Source organism: Mauremys reevesii, linkage group 5 (assembly GCF_016161935.1).
Source record: "Mauremys reevesii isolate NIE-2019 linkage group 5, ASM1616193v1, whole genome shotgun sequence".
NCBI lineage: Eukaryota > Metazoa > Chordata > Testudines > Geoemydidae > Mauremys > Mauremys reevesii.
The window spans coordinates 13,861,483-13,886,282 of NC_052627.1; the positions used below are offsets into that span (position 1 = coordinate 13,861,483).

A 24,800-nucleotide genomic window follows, 5' to 3' on the forward strand; every position below is an offset into this window, starting at 1 on the left:
ATCCAGAACAGCAATATAAAACAGTTTGAACTACTCAAGCTAGTGTGTTCAAACCATTAACAGAGTCAAGTACAAATGAAATTCAGCAGGATAGTGTATCACACTGCATGTAGCATGCAAATCTACAGATATTGTGGTTAAAAAGAAGCAGTTTCTTTTGTAAAAAACCATTTATGCTTTAAATAGTACAACAGGTCTGAATACATATAACTTCAAGTCACATGCAGCTCTCTGAATATGGCACACTGGGGACAAGTCAGTGCTTTTACTATGAACAAACCCTGAGAAACTGCAGTGACGCATTCTGTGGCTTTGCCTTTAATCATCATTGGTTTTTAAGCATGCTCACCCCAGAAAAGTCAACAATGAGACACAGGGTGGAAGCAAACTACAGGAGGCTGCACCTTGAAAATGTGCTATTTCCTACCTGGTGCTTCCCTGCCCACACCTCCATGACTTTGCTGCTGCACTGACTGTGGAGCTGCAGGGGAAAGGTTTCTCCTACTAACCACAATGAGCTGCTGAGTTGGAAAACTATTCATTTAAATGCAAATGTAGTCCAGTTTTTTTTAAAAAACAGACTCAGAAGAAAAGAGAATGCTCCCTTTGGCACACACACGTTTGAGAGAGAGAGAGAAAAAACACATCAATTTAAGGCTTTTGAAAGGTGCCAACTGGCCAGCATCAAGACTGAAGTACTAAACAAGCTATTTAATAAATGAGATATGGCCAGTGGAAGCCTCCCTGCTAATGCGCCTCAGACCCAGCCCAAAGGCCCAGCTACAGAGATAAGAGTAGCACAGCTGGCATGCCCATTTCAGCTGAGACTACCTAAAAGGGTGACAGTTAATGCCACTGGATGGGCGATTCGTCATGTGACACTGTTTTCCAGGAACAGGACTTGCAAATTACTTTCCCAGCTTGCTCTGAGCCTAGCGTAAAACCTGGAGCAGATTATTTTCTTCTTCCTTCCAGATGATGTTTCTTCTTTCCATAGTCCACCTATGGGAAATTTCTCCAGTCCTTCCCCCACACTCTGTTAACCTTTGAATCACAAGATTTGTTCCACTATCAACACTCCAGCAAGAAGCCTGTGACACAGTGGTCCTTCGGGTACTCTAGATTTACCAGCAGGTATATGCGGGAGTGAGCAGCACTGCTCGAGGGGCTCCTGCTATTCTGGGCTGTGAGATCCCAGATTATATTGAGATTGCTCAGCAGCCCCGAGAGCACTCGGATGGGGGTTACTACAGGTGCCATCTTGTCACCCTTTTCGTTCAAGGTTTAGATGGGGCTATTAGGGGAGGGGAGCAAGGAACATCAGGAGCAGGGTTTTGGTGACCCCCAATTTTATGGCTCCAATCTCAACTGATCCAGCAGGCCTGTTGAAGTCACCGATCCCATGTGTAGAGGAATATGGCTGAGAACTAGCCAACTGAGGCTCAATCCAGAGAAAAGTTGAGGCAACAATGGCAGATTTGGAGAATCAACCAGAAGCTATGGCAGGGATTACATCTTGGTGAAGGGGCAGTGCCTGATGCTTGCACCAAAGTTCAGAATTTGCAGGTCTGACTGAACTATGGACGGCATGTAGATAACCACATTACAGCCATGGTCAGGACTGGCTGTATGCCTGGGCAGAACAGTAAGGCCTTATCTTTCTGATGCAGATCTTGGTAATGTCGTCCAGGCGTTTACATGGACTGATGTGCAAATGTGGAGAAGTGAGAGAGGGTATCCTCCATGAAATTCCAAGATTGTCCCTTGAATAAGGAACGTGCTAATGCTAGTTATGGGGAAAAGGGGTTTGTTCATGAGATTTTCTAATTCTTTCCCTATAATTTTGCTTCCTGGTTCAAAATGTCGCAATCTCCCTGTGTGCAGTTGCTAAGTCGTCATTACATACCATCCTGGTGCTGAAAAACAAGTAATCTGCCAGTTAAAATATTATTTACTGAAGGACCACATTCTTTTGCTAGGAAAGCACATTGGGATGAAAGACCTGGTTTTTATTGTTATAAGAATACACTGGCCATAAAAACAATTGGATTCCTTCATAATAATGTCTCCGTTTTCTCCCAAGGAGCATTAAGGTTATAGGGTTGGATTTTCAGAGGTGCCTAAGGGAGTTAGATACCCAACTTCCACTGAAAGTCAATGGAGGTTAGATTCCTAATTCCTTCCGAAGTTTTGGAAAATCCTACCTATAGCTCGTTCTGACTGGTGTAATGTGGAGAACACTCTTCTAGCTATGGGCTAGGTCTAGCTAGCTTGTGTGTGTTCGTGGAGACACAGGATTGCTTCCAAGACAATCAGAAAGGAAAGCATGGAGCCTGGCGGCAGGCAGATAGAGCCAGGGCTCTGTTTCTCCTACACAGCAGGTGGCACAAGGGGCGGGGAATATGCAACATATCTTAAATAAGTGTAGCAGCTTGTGGGTTCCCCTGTGCACCGAGAGAGCAAGAAAACATGGAGAGGTATCTGACAGAGTTTTTACAGACACTGTTTAGTGCACCGGGATTTCAGACCTAATTATCAGTGTGAATTCAGTGCTCCTAACAATATGGAACATGGAAGCATGGGATCAAGCCAGACAGAGGGCCCGATTCGCCGTTGTGAAGCGAATCGGGCTCATAGCATCAACTCCTACACACCAGCCCTTCCCCAAGATGTGAGACTGCCGAACTACGCAGTGAGTTTAGGGTGTGCACCAAAGTATAAGGGCTGGGATGAGACCACATGCACACAGCCACTTGTGAATTAAACAAAGCCTGAATTCCACCAGAGGCTGGTGTGGAAATCTCTCTAGGGGGCAATGTGAGCAACAGCAAACGACAGTTGTCCTCAAAGACCAGTAATTCATTTATTCTGCCTTTTCCTCTACAATAAATATATGGTTACAATGTAAACAAGGTGAAATGGAAATTCTAAAATCAGGATTTCATGACTGTGATTGAATTAAACACTATCACCCCTCCCACCACAAAGGCTGGGATTAGCGACATTTCCAGGTACAGATCTGTTTTTACACAAGTTTTCCCCCCCAACACAGACTCGCATACAGATTCCGCTTGCGCCGTTTCCTTTCCCCACTCCGCCTGGATCCATTTAACTGAAAATCTAAGTCAGTTAAATGGACAGCTTAAAATGCTGCCGGGTCTAAAGTGGGATTTTCAAAAGCACTCAGGGTTGGCCTAACTCGGTTCTTCTCCCAATCAGGAATAAATAATAAAGCTCCTGCTGACTTTAATGGAAGCAGAGCTGGGCCAATGCTGAGCACTTTTGAGAATCCCACACTTAACAAATCTACATTTAATGGATAAGAAATACATAGCTTCAATGGATCCAGTTACAGTCAACCCGTGGCAGATACATGGATACTGACCTGATTATTTTCCTGTCTGGCAGGTACAATGCTGTAACACTCCGTTTACTTTGTCTGCATGCCAAATTTCTTACTCAGTCGTCATTGTTTAAAATGTCTCAGGAATAACCAACTCACTCATAATGAAGAAAGCTGGCACACAGCATAAAGCATCCTGTTCGTATTTGCGGTTTTTTAGCTGGTTGCTTCCACCTGTATTTCCAAGCTTTAATCTGTGCCTATTAAAACTTCAGGTACACTACGCACATTCTACAGCAATAGGCAATAATGTTTGGCCTAATCCCCTACAACTATTACGCAAAAATATTGTATTACACACACACCCCTCTTATTCGTATACCAGCCTTGCGTAGCCAATCCCCTGCACTTCGAAGAAAGGTGCTGTGTATACAGAGATGGCGTTGACGTAATGATCGCTTTCAGTCCTTTCCCAGGCTCTTAGAGAAATGTCATTCAAAACTAAGGATGACAGATACGTGAGGGAATGAGAACACAGGAGACCATCTCCCCTTCTTGGTAATGATGTACATGGTGGCCCTCAAATGCCAGGCCCAGAGAGAAATTTAGATCAGCACTTAGGTTGTAATTCACAAGACCTATGTGCCACTTAAAGCCTCAATAGAGGGCTTCACTGGAACTTACATGGTGCTTAGCTCCCTGTGTTGGCTTCCTCTGCATAGGGTTAATTTAACGGTTAAATTAGATGTCACAGTGATAGCGTGACAGAAAGAGAGCACGCAAGTGCGAGCATATATATGAAAGTCAATGAGCTAATACAGTATTCTCTTACCTGGCTCTGGTGGCATGCAGACACAGGAGTAAAATGTGATATAGTCCACTTTAAAATGGGAATTGATTGGGTAATAGTCTGCTAACTTGATCATCTTCTTGAAAGCATCATAAATGAAGATGAAGCTGATCAGGGAGGAAAATCCCTCTTCTGTGAAGCGGGTGAAGTATTTGACCAGGAAGCTGGCATCAGTAGCAACCAGAACAAGACACTGGAAGGCTGACCACAGGCCAATCCAGAGACGGAACTCCAAGTAGTCAAAGTCGTGGTCTCTGCAAAACAAGTGTTTTAAAATTGGTGACAATGAGGAAAAAAATACCCGAGGCTGGATAATTCCATAAAGGGTTAGAGAACTTCCCAAAGTGAAGCTGGGATGTATGGATTTTAAGAGCTGTGTTTATTAGGGCATATAAAAAGCAATAATTCCTGTAACATTTAAAATAGTAGGCTCAGTCTTTTTTTAGCCAATGATAATGATGAGGTTTAGTTTAACAGCTGAGTTAGCAATTGAACACCTAGGGCTGACCAATTTTGCTTCAATCTCCATTGCTGTGTATTACCGGTGCACTTGAGTGCTTTTTAGAATAAAGAACATGGTTTAGCACTGCAGAAGATCAATGAGAAAATATAAATGGAGACATAAAAGGCCAAACCTCCAACTAGTGCAATCAGCTGACCATCAGGCCCAAAGTTTACAACATATCTTAGAAAACCAATTGAAAATTAACCTCCCTGACAAATATCAAGATCAGGATTCAGAGTTTCCCATGCAGCAGCAAAGGGAATGCAGGACCTGCTCTCTTTTAAACATGAATCATTATCAAAAGAAGAAATACACAAGTCTGAACTCAGGGCCCTGCACTCAGGGTTTGCAAATTGTGGGGAACAAAGGAATTATCTATAGTATTTGTTATGACTCAGTTTACCTGTTTAATAGTATCCTGCCTAACTGCATGGAATTAATCAAAAGAGGCTGTTAGGAGGAAGCAAACAGGAAACAAAATAACAACAAAGATAAGTTCCTGCCAAAATCTTAAAGGAAACAATGGGGGAGCTATTAATTGGGACATGTCCACCCGCTGGGCTCCAGCCAGGCTGGAGGTTAATTTTTCCCAGAGCCTAGGATCAAAGAGGCACTAAACCATTAAAAACCCTAGCTGAGGAAGGGAGGAGGTGAGCATGCAGCAGCTGGAGATGAGTCTCTGACAGAGAGAGAGAGAGAGAGAATGCTACAGAGGCTGTCTGACTCCACCAGGCCAGGAGCACAGGGGTCTGGATTGAGTGGAACTTGTGCAAAACTTGCAAGAAAATAATAAAGTTTAGGTAAGACCCAGGTATAGGCCTTTTGTTGTTTTATCCCTCTCTGCTTGCTACGTGCCTTTGGGTGAATAAAGCTGCTGGACTCTCAGGTGCCAAAACGCATCAACCCAGTCTAAGGGTGGTAATAGGGCTGCATGATTCCACCCAGAGAGAGGTGAAGGTGGTGGAACCTGCACCAGAGAAGTGCAATTGAGAGGATCTCAAAAAGGGGATTAAAAAAAAATCAAAAACCCTCCGCTTACTCTGTAACGCAGGTAAAAATCTTTTACCGTAGTTTGAAAAAAGAGCTCTACTCAAGCCCTCCTTGGGAATTCAGGACTCCCCCCACATTTAGTCCAGATCCCTAACAGAACAGTGTGTGGCAGCATGACGAGAAGACAATCAGAGTGAGGGGAATGGGGAAATGACGAGATCACTGTCGAGCAAGTCTCTGCGTAACAGTGCTGACAATGCCTTCTCCTCCTAGCTACACTAGTAGCTGAATGGTTTTCAACATTAGATGAGGGACGCAGGGGAACAGTCGTAGGGTAGCCCTGACTGGCGTGCCCCCTTGCAGCAGGCCATAGCATGACAGGCAGTTTCCCTGCCTTGGTTTCCCTGCTTCAGAATCCCCAGAAATCGTCCCCAGAGCCTTTCTAAGGGCAAATAGCCCTTGTGGGGTGAATGCACGTAAATCATAACAAAAGCCCCACAAACAGCACAGAATTCCCCAGCATAGTCCAAACAGAACACGGCATATACAGCCCCGGCCCTCCTCACCGCGCCCCGGCCCTCCAGCACCACCCAGGCGTCCGTCACCAGCTTCTGCAGCCAAGCTCACTGCACGCACCGGGGCTCCTTGTGTCCACCCTCCACAAGCTCCCTGGTGCCAGCCCCTCATCCCTCTCTATTTCAGAGACTCCCTGCACCCACCTCCCTATACCATAAACCTGGGCTCAGTGTCTCCTGCATATTCCCCTCCCTCCACACCATCCTCCCACTCCATGCCTGGGGCTCACAAACAGAGAAATACCATCAAGTTAAGCACAGGGCCTCGCAAGCTTGGCCAACAATAAGCACAGCGCACTTTCCATTTACTAAGGACTTTACCATGATTAATTATCCCTCACAGCTCCCCTGTGAGGTAAACTTTACCCTCCTTGCCATTTTGTAGACGGGAGGACCAAGCCACAGAGGTTAGGAGCCTGATTTTCAGAGCCACCCGCAGCCTCTCACTGACTTCAGTGTGAGCTATCGGTGCTCAGCAATCCTGAAAGTCAGGCCCGGATCAGAACCCATGATTTCCTGGCCCCTGGTCCTCTGCTCGGAGCACTAGTCCACGTCTGTCTCGACGGCCAAAAAGGGGCAACTGACGGGCTGGCAAAGAGCAGCCAACAACAGGGAATGTGCTGTGGTGGTATCTTTGGAGACGACGTCTAGAGAAGGGGGATGGTCCAGTGGTCGGAGCACTAGGCTGGGTCTCAGGAGACCTGTGTTCAATTCGCTGCTCTGCCACAGATTTCCTGTGTGACCTTGGGCAAGTCACTAAGGCTATGTCTGCACCACAGCTGGGAGGTATAATTCCCAGCTAGCTCTGCTTGAACCAGCACCTAAAAATAACAGTGTGGCCACCGCAGTTATGACGAGCTTCCCAAATACAATTCTGCTCAACACCCTGGCTCGATACTCCTGCAGCCACACAGCTATTTTTTAGGCACTAGCACATGTACGTCTACCTGAGCTGGGAATTACACCTCCCAGCTGCTGTGTTGATGTACCCTTAGGGACGGATAATGCATGAAAGATTATGAGGGGCTCAGACACTGAGGTACTTACATGGCCCCATTACTGAAGAGGGACACATTTCTGATGTTTCTCCTCCTCTAATCTGTTTTACTTCATGCCACCAACTGACTTATTCACATCAGTTTTCTAATGTTTACTTGATTAATCACAGTGGGTTTTGGGGGAGGAGACAAGAGAAACTTCTTTCATAACATGAAAGATCGTCTAATCCAGATATCGCCACAGAAAACAACCATGCAAACATTTTCTGTAGATTAAAACCTTGATCACGTTGCCTTCTATAAATCTTTTGGGAAGGCCTGTGGCTATTTATGCCCGTTTGGATTAGACCCATGGTTTCCACAAAGGACTTTTGAACTTTCTGTGCATCAGTCCATGGAATTCTTTCTAATTTTGTTGCCACTATACAGGACGTTCTTGTGAGCAGGAAGAACTGAAATGAATTACTGAAAAACCGCAGCGTGTGACTGCAATTGTCACGTGGCAGTGGCTCTCCATAAATCCCACGGCTACACACCAAAAGGGCGTAGTCACAGCAAGTCTGAAAACCATCTCCTCTTTAGGGGAAAAAAGAGCAATATTTTGTACCTCCTGTTTTTTCCTGCTGCTCACAGTACCTGGATTTGGATCAGATCATCCAGGCTAGAGGCATGATGTGACACCAAAGTGTTGTCCTAATTTACACCAGTGAAAGAGAAAGGAGAGGATGCCCTTCTCCTGCAGAGGTCCCAAGGAGTTGCTTTCACTCATCTATTCTATTTCTCTACACACACACACCCCTCTCTCCTGCCTCTTGCTGCCTGTGGTCCAGGAAGATAAGAGAAGGGCCCAGGAATAATAGTCTCCCTCTCTTCTTGGCAGGGCAGGGCTAGGCTGTGTGGGGGAGAGAGGCAGGAGACCCACCGTGGACAGAGAGAACTGGGGTGGAGAGGGGAGTTTTCCCTTGTAGAAAAGGATGTGTAAGGAGCACAGTGCTTATGTTTGGCACCCAGCTCCCAGGCAGAGCCTCCACTGGTTTTCCAGCTGACCTGGCTCCGTCACCTGAGCCCCTCTCACACTGCCAGGCAGGGAAGAAACTGGCAGCTTCATAAATCGCTGTGGATTTTAGCTGTGGCCTTTTTTCAAAGGAACATGGATTTTCTCCCCTTCCCTCCACAAAATAAACTTGGCGTTTCAGTGCCTCAGCAGGTAGCACCACAACTAAGGGCCTGTCTACACTACAGGTTATGTTAGCATAGCTTCCGTCACTCAGGGGGGTGAAATAAGCCACCCCCAAGTGATGCAAGTTATACTGCCCTAAGCATTGGTGTGGACAGTGCCATATGGGCTGGAGAGCTTCTCCTGCCAACATAGCTACCGCCTCTTGGAGGTGGTTTTCTTATGCTGACAGGAGAGCTCTCCCGTCGTCGACAGAGCATCTTCACCAGACATGCTACAGCAGCACAGCTGCATCAGTGCATCAGCTTCGAGTGTAGCCCAGCCCTAAGTCTGTGGAGTGCGTATGAACCAAGGCCGTAGGAGAACAAGCTTTCAATAACGAAGTTTGGGGAGGTAATTTAACTGATTATGAAATTTAATACACACAATATTGCTTGTATTATAGAAACAAATGGGATCCCTGCACGAATGATTTCTGTATGACTGCACAGTTGTTTACTACTATGCTTTGGGGAAAGTTCCTGCAGGAAAGAATAAAAGTTGATGGCTGAACTCACAAAAGGGTGAACGGACGCTATGTTTTGCTAAACATCTTGCTGTGCTGAAATTGATCAGGCTGTCTCTCAGAGGCTGAGAACAGTGGGCGATCATACGTGCTTCAAAACACTAACGATTCCAAAATACTTCTCAATGTGATGAGACAGACACTGAGATCATGCCGTGCTTTGAGGCCCTCATTGAAATTGTATCACATTATTTTCAGACACAGTCACACCACCACCAATGTGGTAAGATTAATGATGAAATCAAGTGGATTCATCCCACTTCTAAATGATCATACAGAACTCTAGAGAGAGATCACAAATAGATTTTTACACAGCAGCATTACTATATCTCAAAAGCACATACAAACATGTCTAATATTTTCCAGGTTGTGTAGAAGAGAGACAGGAATGGTCGTATTAGATTATCTTAATTAAAATGGCCACCAGAAAATAGCTAGAATTATCAAGCGAGATTACTAAACATCCACAAAGGTTAATTTCCCTAGAAACCTCAATATAATGAAGGAAGTAATGAAATTACACTTTACTTACCTAGACACCTCACTTTATGCCTGCTTTCTTATTGCAATCTACAGCCATATTCAGTTTAAAAATCTATTAGGCCTTTTCCGTGTATAACTACAATCAGTTAAAAAGCTGTCCCGTATTACACACTGCTTTGGTAAGGAACCCACTATTTCCTTAACACTGAATGTTTTTGTACTTTGAAATTCAGATCTTTAACAGTACATAACATCACAGGTTCTCTCTTTATGGGGAGATGAAAGAGATGTGGTTTGGTTGGTTCTGTTTAACTTAACACATTTCCATTTTGTACGGCATCAAAAATGTCGACAGTGCAGCAGGTAATATTAACAATAAGTAAGCTTGCTCCTGATTGCTGTTCTAAAGTAATCTCTCAATATGTCATGCTACTGGTATTATTTATTGAAATAGCAAATGAAAATTCTGTGTTGGTCCTCCACCTAACACAAAGGGGCGCAATCTGGTTGTGGACTTTATTATGTATATTAGGGTAGCACCTAAACATTTCACAGAAAAAGCCCTCTTTGAATTCAGAGTTGAGAAACAAAACTATTTAATACAACAAAATCCCATCTAGGAGATTTGGTGACAATATCTGTGTATGCCATGGACACTTATTTTTATGTATAAATAGCCACTGTTTCAATGGATCACCAGTTTAATGGCAAATTCTGCTGCCAGTGAACTCAATGGGACTTTTGTCACTGAATTCATGGAGTGGGATTCTGCCTTTATCGTATGGAGAAATCTGCTCATCTTCCTGAGCAACAGAGTGATTAAGGAGGCCCACTGCACCAACCAGTCCAGTTCCACTGTAGTCAATAATACCCTGCACTGCCATCTTGTCCAGTTCATTACAGCTCAGCAAAATGTCTCTTGAAATCTGACACTGGCTGAGAGTAACGAAGGAGCAAAAGGGAGTTAGGCACCGAAATCCCAGTGGAACTCTATGGGTACCTTGGAAAATTCTAGCCACTGTTGGACAGCTCTCTCACACCAGTAAAATGTTCAATTCCAACGTGCTTAATTCCCCCCTTCATATATCTCATTCCCAGCTAACATTGTATTAGCACTGGAAACACTCCCCTCCCCCTTTACTTACTTGCTGAAATTAAACAGGAGTCTTTCAAAGACAAGGACAGGTCCTGTGCTGCTCAGAATTGTGAGTGGCTGACCAGCAAAAAGGCAAAAGACCGCTCCAGTGACTGCTGTGCCCAGAAAGCTCTCCAACACGCCCTAGAGCAGACATACAGTACAGATGTTAATTTCAACGGACGTGCCACTTCTCTCTCCCTTCTGTAAGCATGAATGCAAGAACGTGTGGGGTTATATCAGATATCTACAGACTGTATGTAGGTGGGCATGAGATTAGGGGATCATCTGAGGGCTGGTATCTAGCATAAATTCATGCCTTCGGTTATTGACTTCATAAAATATTTAGTTACTCATGACAATCAGCCAACCAACACACCCCACCACTGTGGTTATCCCAGATACCTTGGGGCTTTAGCATTGGTTTTGTTATCCGTGGAGACGTTCAAAAAGGGCCTGAAGGACACAGGAGCACAAGTCCCATTGGCAATCTCCCACATTATGACGACAGAGCCCAAATACATTATTTTGCAAGGTGCCTCACAATACACAATTCTAAACATGGTACAACATGGCTGGGGGACAACAAAACTGTGTCAAGGTTACACCAATGAGGTTACTCTACCAAGCTTAGCCCATACTGCGGCGGAGCAGAATATTTTACAAACAAATAAATGGGTTTAAGAAAAGCAGATTCCTCTTTTCATAACAGGTTTTAACCAGTGAGACTCAAACCAAACAAGACTAATTCATCCAGCATTGAAGTGTTAAGACCCAAGTTCATCAGATGCCATCAGAAAGTAATAAATTCCACATTTTACAGTCTCCATTTCCTTTGGTATATGTAATGAAACAACCTAACCGAGGAGTGATAAATGAATATGCTGTAGACACTTCCTTGGATTTTCATGTAAGTTACTACTGAACAATATCTATTTTTATAATGCAAAGCACAAATACAACTTTAGTGGCAGGTTTTGTTTACAAATAAAATGTAAACAGCATTATTGACAATACAACCTATTGTTTTACTGAAATGGTAGTAGACAAGGGATGGAAATTGCAAAAAGCACTCAGCCGCCACCAGAAGCAGAGTTAGGTCAACCCCTAAATACACTTGTGCATCTGAGCTTTTAAAAAACAACTACAGGAAAAAAAGTTGTCTTTAATGGAAAGTACATTTTCTTTCCACTGTCCCAAGGACTGAAAACATGGTGTTTAAGTCTACTTTTCAAAAATAATATTAATATTCCTTTCAGAAACAAAGCAGGAGTAGTCACAATTTTTTTCCCCAGACAAAAATATTTGTAAATCACGTGAAAATTGCTACTTAAGTACCATGCTGAACTATGCAAGAATAGAGAGATTTTCTTAACTAGAAGGATATTGTTTATGCCAGTATGACCACGTCTACACTACCTGCCAGATAGTAATCGATCTATCGGGGATCGATTAGACGCGATAAATCGATCCCCAAATCAACGCTCATACTCCACCTCAGTAGGAGGAGTAAGCGGAGTCGACGGGGAGCCACGGGCAGTTGACTTGCTGCCGTGAGGACGGCCAGGTAAAGTCAAACTAAAATACATCAACTTCAGCTACGCAACTAGCATAGCTGAAGTTGCGTATCTTAGTTCGAACCCCCGCCCCCCGCTAGTGTAGACCAGCCCTATGTGACTACAAATATAATTTTTAAAAGTCAATGTATATTATCACATCCATGATCAATGATAGTTAATCTGCAATGTGCACTGACATTGCTTAAAATGTCACACTTACCACAGGTGTAGAATTGGCTTAGTGTAACTGGTGATTTCCCAAACTGTATTTCAATGGAGTAATTTATTGCTATCATTAACGCTTTTAAATGTTTTGCCAAGTTTTATCCATTACACTTTAGACCCAGTAATGATGTGTCTGGAAGGGGTTTTACACATGACCATTTGATCTGTTGTCCTGTTCTCTTTATCATCAACGGCTCTTTTCATTTATTCTTAAAAACCGTGTCCACGCTGAAAGCAGAGCCATGTTAGGCAGGACTGAACTGAAGCTTAGACGGGTTGCTAGAAGGTTCTAGCAAGGTTTCTCTGGTTAATATTATGGTAGTGCCTAGAGGCTGCAGCCATGTTCCAGGCCTCATTGTGCAAACACCCAGTAAGAGACAGTCCCTGCCCTGAAGAGCATACAGTTTAAACAGACCAGGCAGATAAAGGGTAGAGGAAAGGAAGTATTACTATCTGAATTTCATAGATGGAGAACTGAGGCACAAAAGGATTAAGTGACTTGCCCAAGGTCAGGCATGGTGTCTGTGGCATAACCAGGACTTGAGTCCAGATCTTCTGAGTCCCAGTTTAGTGCCTTAAACATAAGACCATCACTCCTCTCCTCTCTACATCACAGAGCATGGTTCTACACTCACTGTGGAGAAGGCCTAGATTTACTTCCTACTTTTCGTTTTCATCCTCCTCAACGCCTCTTTTTCATAGTTTAGAGGGTAGTTGGTGCACACTTCAGTGGCTATCGCTTGTGCCATACGCTAACTGGCTCCTAACCTCACTACCACAGAGAGGGACGCAATGGCAGGAGGAACCACACTGCACTGATGAAACAGCACTGACACAGCTGAACAAAAACTTTCCAGCACCAACGAGTTACAGACAATATCTTCCATTTGGAATCAGCTCACTGTGACATAGGTTTTTCCCCTTCTTGGATCAACACAGAGACCTTTGACTTATTACAGAGATCAAACTGCAGCTTTTGCAGACCATTTTTTATTTTATTTCTGCACTCTGTTAAAAGGAGCTACAGACTCAAAATGGAGACGTTTGATTTATTACAAACACTGCACTGGAAACTTTGAAAAAAAACCCCAAACTTAGACAAACTTCCAGGGCCTCTCATAAAAGAGCTATTTTGATATATTGCTCGTTAAACTGAAAAATAGAAATTTTGAAATATTCTCATGACTGGAAGATTCTTATTAAAATAATGTATACCTGAGTTATAAAGCAGTTCTGTTCTTTAACTTATATTCAACTCTGTAGCGAGCATCATGACATCTCTGCCCCTGCCCCCCCTAAATAGCAGCCATGGTCTAGCTCAGTGGTCCCCAACCTTTTTTGTGCCCCAGTAGCACATTCATGTTTACAGAAGAGCGTGGCGGGTGCCAGCAATTACTCACATACAGAGCCAGCTCCAGGCACCAGTGGAACAAGCACATGCCTGGGGCAGCACATGCTACGGGGCGGCATTCTGTCCGTTCTGCAGAGGCAGAGTGGGTTTTTTTGTTTTTTGTTTTTGTTTTGGGCGCCAGTTCTGGGCAGTGCAGAGAGAAGCCGGAGAGAAGCCGGGAGGACAGAGAACACTGGCGCCCGCAGCCTGCAGCCCCGGAGTTCTCTGTCCCCGGCAGGTGTGGGGCTACGGCTTCTCTCCCCTGCTGGGCACTACACCACGTTGGGGACCACTGGTCTAGCTCCTGCAATTGGACTGTTCACATTAGTGGATCCAATTGCAAGATTAGGACCTAGTTTGTATGTTTCATTCATAGTTCCACTTCACAGTGTGGTTATACTGTGGGCACTAATTGTAAACACTGCATCAGGGACTCCACTTTTATTCCCTCAGAATGACTCCACAGATAGAACGTGTTCCGTTTCTAGGTTTTAAAATTTTTAAAAAATGGTAAACTGTCCCAAGGATCCTAAGTCAAGCCATGTTTTCTTCCCCCTCCCCCGCTCTCACACATCCTCAGGAACATTCTGCAATCAGAGCCTGGGCCCTGATGCAGCAGAACACTTGTGCACATTTTGTCCCACTGACTAGGGGTAGACTTAAGGGGAGAATTTAAGCATGTGCGTAAGTGCGCTGCTGAATCAGGACTATAACAGAACTGTGAACTAATGAGGCACATGCCAAAATATGATCAGGACACATGGTGATGGGTCCCTGGTCTTGTAAAGAGCGGCTTGCAGACTGACCCTTGTTCCACGTATCTTGGGCTGCACGATGAATGTGCACCTGACGCCTCACAGGGAGCTGATATCCTGAGTGCCGGTGGTCAGAATATTCATAGTTCAAAATTCTGACAAAATATTTGAGGCGTGGCGGTGATGACAGAAGAGGGAGTCTGTGCAACCCCTCCCCCCCCAATTTTGAACTAGTCCTACTGTGGAGTCAGAAGACAACATTTGAAGTAATTTTTCCTTCCATAAATATTACCATAGACTATTAAACCACTGTTTTCCTGTGTAATGCAAAAATCACCATCCCCAACATTAAAAACCGAGCTTTGTATAAGGTAACGTTTTCGTTGCCAAACACAGCATTACTTGGAATGTGTGAGCACTGAGAAAAGAGAGGTTTAGAGATGCAACAACATGATTTAAAAATAAAGGAAATTCAGGCTGGACAACAGGAAAACCTTCCTGAGAGTGAGAAATATTAGACTGTAGAACAAAATTGCAAAAGGGAGTAGTGGAAGCTCCATTGCTTCTGACACTTGGACCTAGACTGGATATAGAAAATGTATTGTAGGAAACAATCCTGCCCTGCCTGGAGGATGGTTTAGATTATGTTCTTGGACTTTTTCATCTTTAAATGCTAGTGGCAGGCATTAGTGGCTGCACTCTGACTTCATTATTGCCCAGTCCTGCAAGTTATTGTGGCGGTGAGCAATTCTACTGAAAAATTTATAGCAAAGACTCCTTGAAAAGCAGACGGGCATTACAAGGGGTCCCGGGAATTTATGAGTCTTTGTCCATTTTCTCTGAGCAGCTCCTGAGAATGATTCAGTTCCTCTCAACAGAAGGAATGGCATTTGTACAACTGACTCCTCTTCTCTCATTCAGCACTAATCACAACAAGAGCATCACAGCCCACGGCATGGATTCCATTGCATCTGGAATTTCTTTTCCTCAACATTCCTTAACATGGCTGTAATTAAGAATAGCGTGTTTTCTTAGAAATAAAAAACCTTGATGCAAGGTTCCAAAGAAAGATTGGCCATATCTGCTATTCCTTTCTGGCCAGCTCCCTGGGTCAAACCCTAGAAGCTGTGATGATAAACACTGATTCCGAGTATCAGGCCCCGAGATATTATTTAACTATCCACAAGAAACAAAAGGCATAAATTGTAACAATATGCATGCATCTCACTTCTTGAAACATAGCTTGTATAGGTGACAAACTACTGGAAAACTCTCAGGGCCAGATCCTCAACTCATGTACATCAGCATAGCTCCACTGGAATCAACAAAGCCAGGGCAGTTGATGCCCCAGCTGACGGTCTGACCAAGTCTTGACGCCTGTAATAGGGAAATGAACTTGGAAAGAAGTCCTAATGTTTGACAAATGGTTTCCTCTACTCCTCTTTTCAGGTAGCCCAGACAGGTGGAACCTCTCTCTTCTGAAGAATCAATTCCCACAGCAGTTTCTGACCCATAACACATTTGGTTCTGATAATAAAAGGCATTGCTCATGCTCAAAGGTTTCTTACTAAAAATAAAGCTTCCAAATATTTACTCCAAGAGCCTTGTTGACATCTGCTCAATTAGATCTGCACTTTCTGAGAAGTAAATGAACCTGTAGCCACTTCAGAAACTTTAAAAGTTTTAGGTGGGGTATTCAAAAGCACTCATATGTTGGCCTGGACTTTCACCCACAGAAGTCAATTACCGTCGACTTCAGGAGGACCAACGTTGGGCCAGGGCTTCGTGCTTTTGAAAAATCACCCCCTTGGTAATTGAAGAAGCTTTGAGCACAGAGAACGCTCCACTATGCCTCTGCATTCCAAAGCAGCCAAGGGAACCAGATGGTGGCATTTTGCTTCATGTGGAATCCTACGATTTGACCAGTGGATGCACCACTTTTTTCAAATAACGGCACGGCCTGCAGGTTATCTAAAGCATGAGCTGGTGGTGAGACTGCTTTGGGATGTCTGCCAAGACTCTCTAGTCACTTGATCCGCCAATGCATGATGCCCAGGCAGATTTGGGAAGCTTCGGTTTTTGTGGAACAATCTCAGTAATGATTTTCCTGTGCTTTGTGCCAAATTTGTGAAATAAAATTAAATGTCTAAATCCACTAAAGGCATCACCAACCCAGGCTGCTGTGCACGGTACATACAACATCCCTTGCAGTGTCAGTGTTTCATTTCTGCGGTACAAAAGGCATTTGTCTGGGAAAGCCCTGAGTGCATTAAAATGCGTGCATAGGGAGTGGCTCAAAGATTGATTGGAGAATGATCAAATCAGATGTTGAACAGCTCAGAGGGTCAGAGTACCATGAAAGAGTTACTCACTGAGCAGGAACAGTTGGAAAGAGCAATCTCAGGCCGTTTCCCCATATGGTACACTTCTATAACTCAGGAAGATTGCGGTGAGGATGCTCTAATTCAAAGCAGAAACCATCCGCTCCCTTCTTGCTTTCCTGAACCAAAACTAGCTGTGGCTTCCGTTGTCCTTTTGTGTTTTGGTGAGCTTCCCAGCCGCTCATTTAGACAGAGGTAATCTCCAAGTAGAGAGAGACAGGCAAGCATGGATCTCAGACAACTCCTTGGCCTGTGCGGTGCTGCTCCAGGGAATCTGCAAAGCAGGGACAGCCCAGAGAATGAACCTAGTTTTTGAAGAGATAAGAGGTTGCATTGTGGGGTAATGTCTATATTGACTTTGCCCCATGCAAGTGTTGGTGTCAATCTGCTCTGCCATGCACTAGCAGAGTCCTTGCTGGATGGGGAAGCAAGATGGAGGTTTGTTAAAGGAGGGAGAAAGTGAATTTGGGGACATATTCTCCAACAGAATGACCCAAAGAAACTTATAAAAACAAGTGTTCAGATTGCTTCTATTTCTCTTCTCCAACTCCAGGCAGACAGCAAGACAGAACTCTGGCAGAATTAAGTAAGATTGCAGACTTTTTCCCATTCAGTGTCCATGCTGGAAATCAAGCCAGCAATGACATCATCTAGAGATGTTAAACTTAGCATTGTGCACAGTAGCTAAGAATTTCATACAAATCCATGGAAGGGATCTGGGTCTTCTGAGTTTTGCCAGTACTCACTCAGGATAACTTATCCTTAACTAATCTATTGAAGGCAGAGAACACTTGGAGAAGTGAATTACACTTCAGATATCGAAGGCTGTGTCCACACTAGCAATTTTCTAAAAATACTCCAACAGCATATGAACCCTGGTGTGATTTCACTGATGGCAGCATTAGCGTAGAGAGGTAGCTGGTGTTAATACCACCATGTTGTCCAATCCTGTTCCGAGTAAGTGTAATGATGGTTAAACGCACTAGTCTCCCACCATTGCTACCATTTATAGGAGTGCAGTGGTGAGAGAGGTTTTTTTAAAAAGTGCCAGCATAAACAAGGCCACACCACACATTGATGGCAATCTCCCAGCTCTGGAAGATGTAAGGGTGAAAGATGCATTTGAAAGACAAGCAAACAAATGAGAGAAAACATCACAGGACTCAGTCATGTTTCTCTCTGCTTCTGGAATCCTGTCATAAGATGCTCCATTTCATTTATGTTTGCCACAGAACTGCTGTGTTACTAAACCAGTATTTTTAAAGGCAGGATACTAGCGCGTTCCTTTTTCAAAACTAGGAGTAAATCATTTCGCACTGAAAAGTGCAATCTGGTAGATATTGCCTTTCTATGGGCATCTTCTTTATCACAGCTAGATTAGGCATAACACAAAGCAAGCAATAAACTAGTGCACCAAAGTCTCTTTTCTTCCCTCTTTGTCCTTCTTCACGCCGCCTCTCGTGCCCAATCGTGACTTCAGATTCTCAGAGACACTAGTGAGAAACAAGACTGTCACGTTCATCAAACAAATTCCAGATTAAATCAGAGGAAGGCAACATGCTCAGATATAAAGATGATGCACATGGTTCCTGAAAGAATAACTTTAGCCCAGCCTGCAAGTTGTTAAACAAAATGTGTTTATTCATCACTCTCTGCACCTGGCAGCCTCAATATCATGAAAGATAACAAAGGGCTCCTACTGGAGAATAAAGATGACCAACTTTTCTTTTGGAAACTTCCCGCATTCTATCACTGCTTTGTTTCAATGTCTCACAGACTGGGCTCCAGGTGGCAGAAAGTCTCCCAGGGAAAAGGCAGAGGCAGCAAAAAATGGCCACACACTCTGCCTGGGGACAGAGTAGGCCCAAAGGCGGACAGCAAAGTGTGGGATGGGAGCATGGCCAGGGGAGCCAATTCAATGCATCTGCTCAGCAGCTCCCACATATGGGTCTTCTGTGAAGGCTTTGGAGATGCCTTTCTGTTGACGGAAACCTCAGAGCAGAATGGCAGTGGAAATACCTCTCTGCCCCAGACCCAACACTGAGAAGTTATTACCCAGTTACCAAAATTCATTGTGAAAGCACAAGAAACTTACCCAAAGTATCACAACCTTACATCAGTAGCAGTCCTCAAAGGATGGACAGCACAGTTATTGCTGCTGTTGTTTTGCTTACCAAAAATGTTATTTTTTTATTTGCTAAAGGAATAGTAAATCTATGAGTTCTCCAGAAATCTATCTGTAACGAACATGCGACAGGTAAGAGGGTTTTTTGTTTTGTTTTTTTTAATATGTAATGGTCATTAGCATTTTCCATCAAGAACCTTCACTGTGGATTTCTGAATTTTGTAGCGTTTAAGTTTTGCTAATGCAGTTTTTGTTCCCTGGGTAAAAAGTTAAGCATTAACCTCAAAGGTTTTTTGCCTGAGTTAAATAAATGGCTGTGCTGATATTCTTCTCCAGTGCATTAAACTCTCTGGGGTATCAGCATCCCTTTTACAGGAAATTTCACCTTCTTCTGGAGTAGAGCAGGGCTATTGTGTTCTGATCCAGTGGGCATATGCCACAGGATCATTGCTCAGAAATTGTAGAAATGATCATTGGTGGTCGAGGGTCCTTCTCTCCTATATCTATTTTCTCTTACCAATTTACCCTATGGGACTGCAGTGGAGATGGGCCTTTGAGATTAGTCAGATTTGTATGAAGAAAGGAAGTCTGATGTTCTTGCATCTGAAGAAGTGGTTTTTTTACCCACGAAAGCTTACGCCCAACTAAATCTGTTAGTTTTTAAGGTGCCACCAGACTCCTTGTTGTTTTTGGGGATACAGACTAACACGGCTACCCCCTGATACTTGATGGTCTACAGACTGCTGTATTTTATTTGGTTCTGTAATTTATGGCAGGGGAGTCTAGAATCTTGGCTAGGCACCCCTTGGTATCTGCAGGAGTGGCTCTAGCAATTTCGCTGCCCCAAGCACGGCGGCACGCCATAGGGGGTGCTCTGCCGGTCGCCGGTCCCGCGGCTCCAGTGGACCTCCTGCAGACGTGCCTGCGGATGCTCCACCAAAGCCGCAGGACCAGCGGACCCTCTGCAGGGACACCTGCGGGAGGTCCACCGGAGCCGCCTGCCGCCCTCCCGGCGACCGGCAGAGCACCCCCCGCGGCATACTGCCCCAAGCACGCGCTTGGCGTGCTGGGGCCTGGAGCCGCCCCTGGGTATCTAAGTAAATAAATAAAAATTCATTACTGCTATTGTAAATTTAATTATTGTTAGGCAATCAGAGCTGTTCAATGAGCATTATTTAATTGCAATTGACTCGAAATAAATAAAATAAATATTTGTGGGTTTCAATTTTAAAAAGGCCAAAGGAGAATTAAACACATTTGAAATGCACTTAGGTCTAAGATAAGCAATAGACAGTAATGTTAAGGTAGAATTATTTTTGTTTGTATTTATATTGTATATATTTGCATTTATATTATCAAGCCACATCCTGACACTATCACTTTAATCCTTACTCCGGCAAAACTCTCACTGACCTCAATGGAGAACTGCCTGAGTATGCAGTAAAAGCATCAGGATTTGACCCTTTTTTAAATTAAAGAGTTAATCATTCTACACAGCTTACATTTTGTCTGTAGTGTCTGTCTCAAAACATGTTTTAAACAATTCCTCAGTCTACCTCCTTATCCCTTCTGTTCCTGGTGGACAACCACGCAGCAGTGGTTTTTTGAGACAGACAGAAGACCCAACGAAGTTAAGCATCAGGCAGAACATGCTCTGTTAAGCTCTGACGACATGGAAAGTGTGAATCAGAATTAATACACCTAGTTCAAATTAAATAATGCACAGAAGCAGTTAGCACACTTGAAAAGCACCAGTAATTTTGATACAGAAATGGCCTTCCCTCTTTCTCCTGCCTATTGCTCGCACACAGTTTAATATAACTGCATCTGCAATTGCTAAAAGAAGAGAAGTACCGTAACAGGCACAGAAGTGAGGGTAATTTTAGTCAGAGCAGCAGGATAAATCTTGGGCTAAGTAACCATTCTTTATACATGGCCCATCTGCTTCCCGGTTACTCTCGAAATGAGGAAATTTGGGCCTGCGTTGTTTGTATGAGTTTGAAATTATTTCTAACCTGCATGTTGTCCGTAGCATCACCAAGCAGACCTCCAAAAGTGATAGCATTGGTCACTGTGGCCAGGTAAATGAAGAGAATGGCTGAAAGAGCTTGGATATTTAAAGCATCATAGAAGTCACTGGCGAAGAAAGGTAGTTTCCTCTTTACGTCTTTGACTAAACCACCACAAAATCTGAGGAAATAAGATTAGGCAAGAGAAGAAAGTGAAAAAAAAAAGTCTTACAATAACACTTACCATGATGAGCAACTAATCAGGGACATCATAAAAAATGAGGGGCTATGCAATCTGAACGGATATGGGTCATTGCAGTTATTTCTACATAAGGCATAAATTGATGGGTGTTTGAGTCAGATAACTGCTAAATGGAAAATGCTTCAACATATTTACCAAAAGTAGAATTGGGAGTCAAACGGTAAGTCCAATGGCTCCTCCTTGATTTGGAGGGCAAGGGAAACTCAAGCAATAGGAAGCACCTTCTTTTTAAATAATCAGGAACTGAAGAGAATTTGGTTTGTATACATTTCCGGTGGGCATTGTACAGAGAACAGGGTAAGTAACTTCACACTACAAGAGTGACTTTGGTACCGATGCCCATTGGCGTCAATCATCCACTGTTGGCATGAGAAGCACAAATCTCACTTCTTATCCTCTCTGTCATATAGTCCACCAACACCACAACCTCATCGGTATAATTGCATTTGACCCATCTACCTTCCGAACTATTTACTGATTGTTACAGATTTGTTATCTTCCATTCTCAGGCAATTCAGACACAGAACATTAAAGAGATATGATCACAGACAAGCACAGGATTACTGTTATGGTTCTTTATGACAACATGAATTTCTTGCCTTTCTAAGAAGGAACATTAATTAACTTGTAATAACAGGCTTTCAGCTTTATTTTTTTTTAATACCTGCAAACATTCCAATAATGTTTTAACTGATATCTGACTTATAACCTTAACGTTATATCTCAGCAAAGTTTTATATTTGGGAATAGTCTTGGGATCTCAAAGCACTTTATAAAGCCCCGTGTTACTAGGAAATAGCAATAGCCTGGAACTATCATCTCAAAAACTGAGGAATGTTACTTCGGCTTCCCATCCAGTCTGGCAGTCTAGTGAGTGGGAAAAGAGAACAGTTTTAGATATCTCCCTGAGCTACACATCTCAATTACAGTAACATACTACACTGACACTGCGTTGCTGAACTGAACTGGGCCTAATTCTACATTCTGTTTAATATTAGATTGATACCACCGTAACTCCATCAAAACCAATGGAGTTCACTGGCACGAAACCGAAGTAACAGAACAGGGAATCAGGCCTCATGCGACATTATCCAGACTAACACGGCTACCCCTCTGATATTATCTTCTCCGTTTCTGTTCTATTAAATCTCTCTTTTGGGCTCTTCTACATTGTAACAGGAATGTAAGGAAACAGGATCTCTCTTTTATTGACAATTGATGGCTTTGAACATTTATTTTATAAACTTGTGATAGTCTGCAAACAGCTAAAACATTTCCACAAATATGAATGGAAAAGAATTGGTATTTAGGATGTTCGCACTTCATTAACGATCAGCGTAACAGCACACCTTCATAGGCCAAGCATTTCACAAGTGACTAGCAATTTGGGGGTTCTCATTGTTTGAGTCTCCAATCTAAGACACCTTGAAGGGGTCTGAATTACAGAGGGCTGGTGCTCAGGATCCTTTAAAAGTTCTCAAAAAAAACCCTCACAGGTCACTTCTGAAAATGGTAGCCATGTGCATAGCAGGTGAGAGCAATATTAGAAGATGCAAAGTTAAAGGGGCTAAAAGGGCAAAGCATCATGCTGAACAAATCAGAGAATCCGTCACTGACCTGCCAGTTCGTTGTAGTTCTTCAGTGTCACCGTGGCCCCCACCTCCATGGCCCGCATCATGAGGCGTGTCCCCATTCATCTGTACGTTCTCCCCACCCGAATACATGTTTTTCCTATGCAGAAAGACAAGTCACACTGAGGATTCACTGTGTACCACGCTATAGGACAAAAATCTATACCCAGCTCCATCACACAAGCCTCATATGCCATGTCCTTTCTGAAGTGGTGGCACATAAAACAACACAGAATGCTCCTGCTATACAAGCAGCCAGACCGGCATGCTGCAGATAAGGGATTAACTCTTTGCATACTGGAAGCTGTAAAATAAAATTTGATATTGAGCTTATCTACAGTTACAAATGGCTTCCTGTATTAGGACACAGAGATTCTCCCAAAGAAGTGCTGGTAGAAGCACAGTGCTGCAGGGACATTCCCCATGGGGTTATTAGCAAAGACCTGAAATTCCAGCGTAACTCAACATTCTCAGACACTGCTTTCAGGCACATTCTCTTCTACTGTGTCATGTGGAAAATTCAATGCTGAGGGGAAAAAATGACGACTCCTCTGCTCCCTTCCTATTCCTCCCCTTCCACTGCACTGTTTGCACTTGCAACCCTCATTCACCTGCTTTCGTTCCTCAAGCTCGGAGAGTAAATGCTGCGGATCCAATTTACGTGGCCAAGCATGTCTTCCTCAAGATACTCAACCCCAGTTGCCCTGCACTCTCATATAACTGAGAACGAGAGCCAGCCCTGCCTACATAAACATCACTTGCTTTAATGTAACACATGTTCTTGGGTTCAACCTATCGCACTCCCTTCATCTTCTCTAGTTAACATGCCGGCCCAGGATATCCTACTCTGTTGTTACTGACAGGAGCCCTGCTACTCCCTGCTGTTACCTTTTATCAGAAGATGGGAGAGATTTGGGGGGCTCTATCCTGATGGCAGGGTCCCACTCCCCAGGTGGAAGCACAATGACTTCATCCAGGAACTCATCGATTCCAGCGATCAGGTCCTGCCTGTCTTTGGCTTTATAGGCAATGTCATGGAACACCTGCAGGAGAAGCAAAAAATCTCAATGCAGCAAGAGTTTTACTATTTTCTACAGCCAAGACTTACAACAGATCTTTCAGAAAAGCTTTAATAGACTCACACTCCATACACTACAAAAAATATAAATTAAATTATAAATAAATTAATGGAGATATACCAATCTCCTAGAACTGGAAGGGACCCTGAAGGGTCATTGAGTCCAGCCCCCTGCCTTCACTAGCAGGACTGATTTTGCCCCAGATCCCTAAGTGGCCCCCTCAAAAATTGAACTCACAGCCTTGGGTTTAGCAGGCCAATGCTCAAACCACTGAGCTATCCCTCCCCCCACTAATATATATATATATATCAGTGGTACTTGGGCCAGTCAGATATGAACCTCAGAGCAAAGCTGGCCAATGTTTTTTGAACAAAATGATTTTAAAACAAAAATGGCTTTTTTTTTAAATTGCCCTCCCCCACCAAAAAAACATGACTTTCTTGACATGCTTTGTTTTTAATAACATTTTTATGAAAAATGTTAGCAAAATTTTTCATTTGCAACAAAGCCCGTTTTCAGTAGCCAAAAAGTTTCAATAGACATTTCAGTAATGCTTTGAGTGGGGTCGGGGAAAAGTCATTCAGTTTTAACAAGTCACTAAAAATGTCAAGAAACAAAAAAAAAGGGGGGGGGGGCCCAGTTCTGAACCCTATGAAACAGAAATAACTTCAACATTTTATTCAGCATTTTTAATAAAATGTCTTCTGGCCACCTCTACTGATAGAGTCAGAGAGTTTAAGACCAGAGAGACCACCAGGATCAC

At 43.5% G+C, this 24,800-nt stretch overlaps 1 protein-coding gene across 10 annotated transcripts in view; it reads right to left on the reverse strand.

The window, feature by feature from the left end:
* Window positions 1-24,800, reverse strand: part of SLC4A4 (solute carrier family 4 member 4) — a 291,521-nt gene that overhangs the window by 46,083 nt on the left and 220,638 nt on the right. For all 10 annotated transcript variants that reach the window (XM_039542307.1, XM_039542309.1, XM_039542305.1 and 7 more), the window contains 5 exons: window positions 23,847-24,001; window positions 22,945-23,058; window positions 21,072-21,246; window positions 10,632-10,765; window positions 4,176-4,447 (listed from right to left, as the gene is read on the reverse strand). In XM_039542307.1, the coding sequence (XP_039398241.1) occupies window positions 4,176-4,447; window positions 10,632-10,765; window positions 21,072-21,246; window positions 22,945-23,058; window positions 23,847-24,001 (850 nt within the window). The remainder of the gene's footprint in view (window positions 1-4,175; window positions 4,448-10,631; window positions 10,766-21,071; window positions 21,247-22,944; window positions 23,059-23,846; window positions 24,002-24,800) is intronic.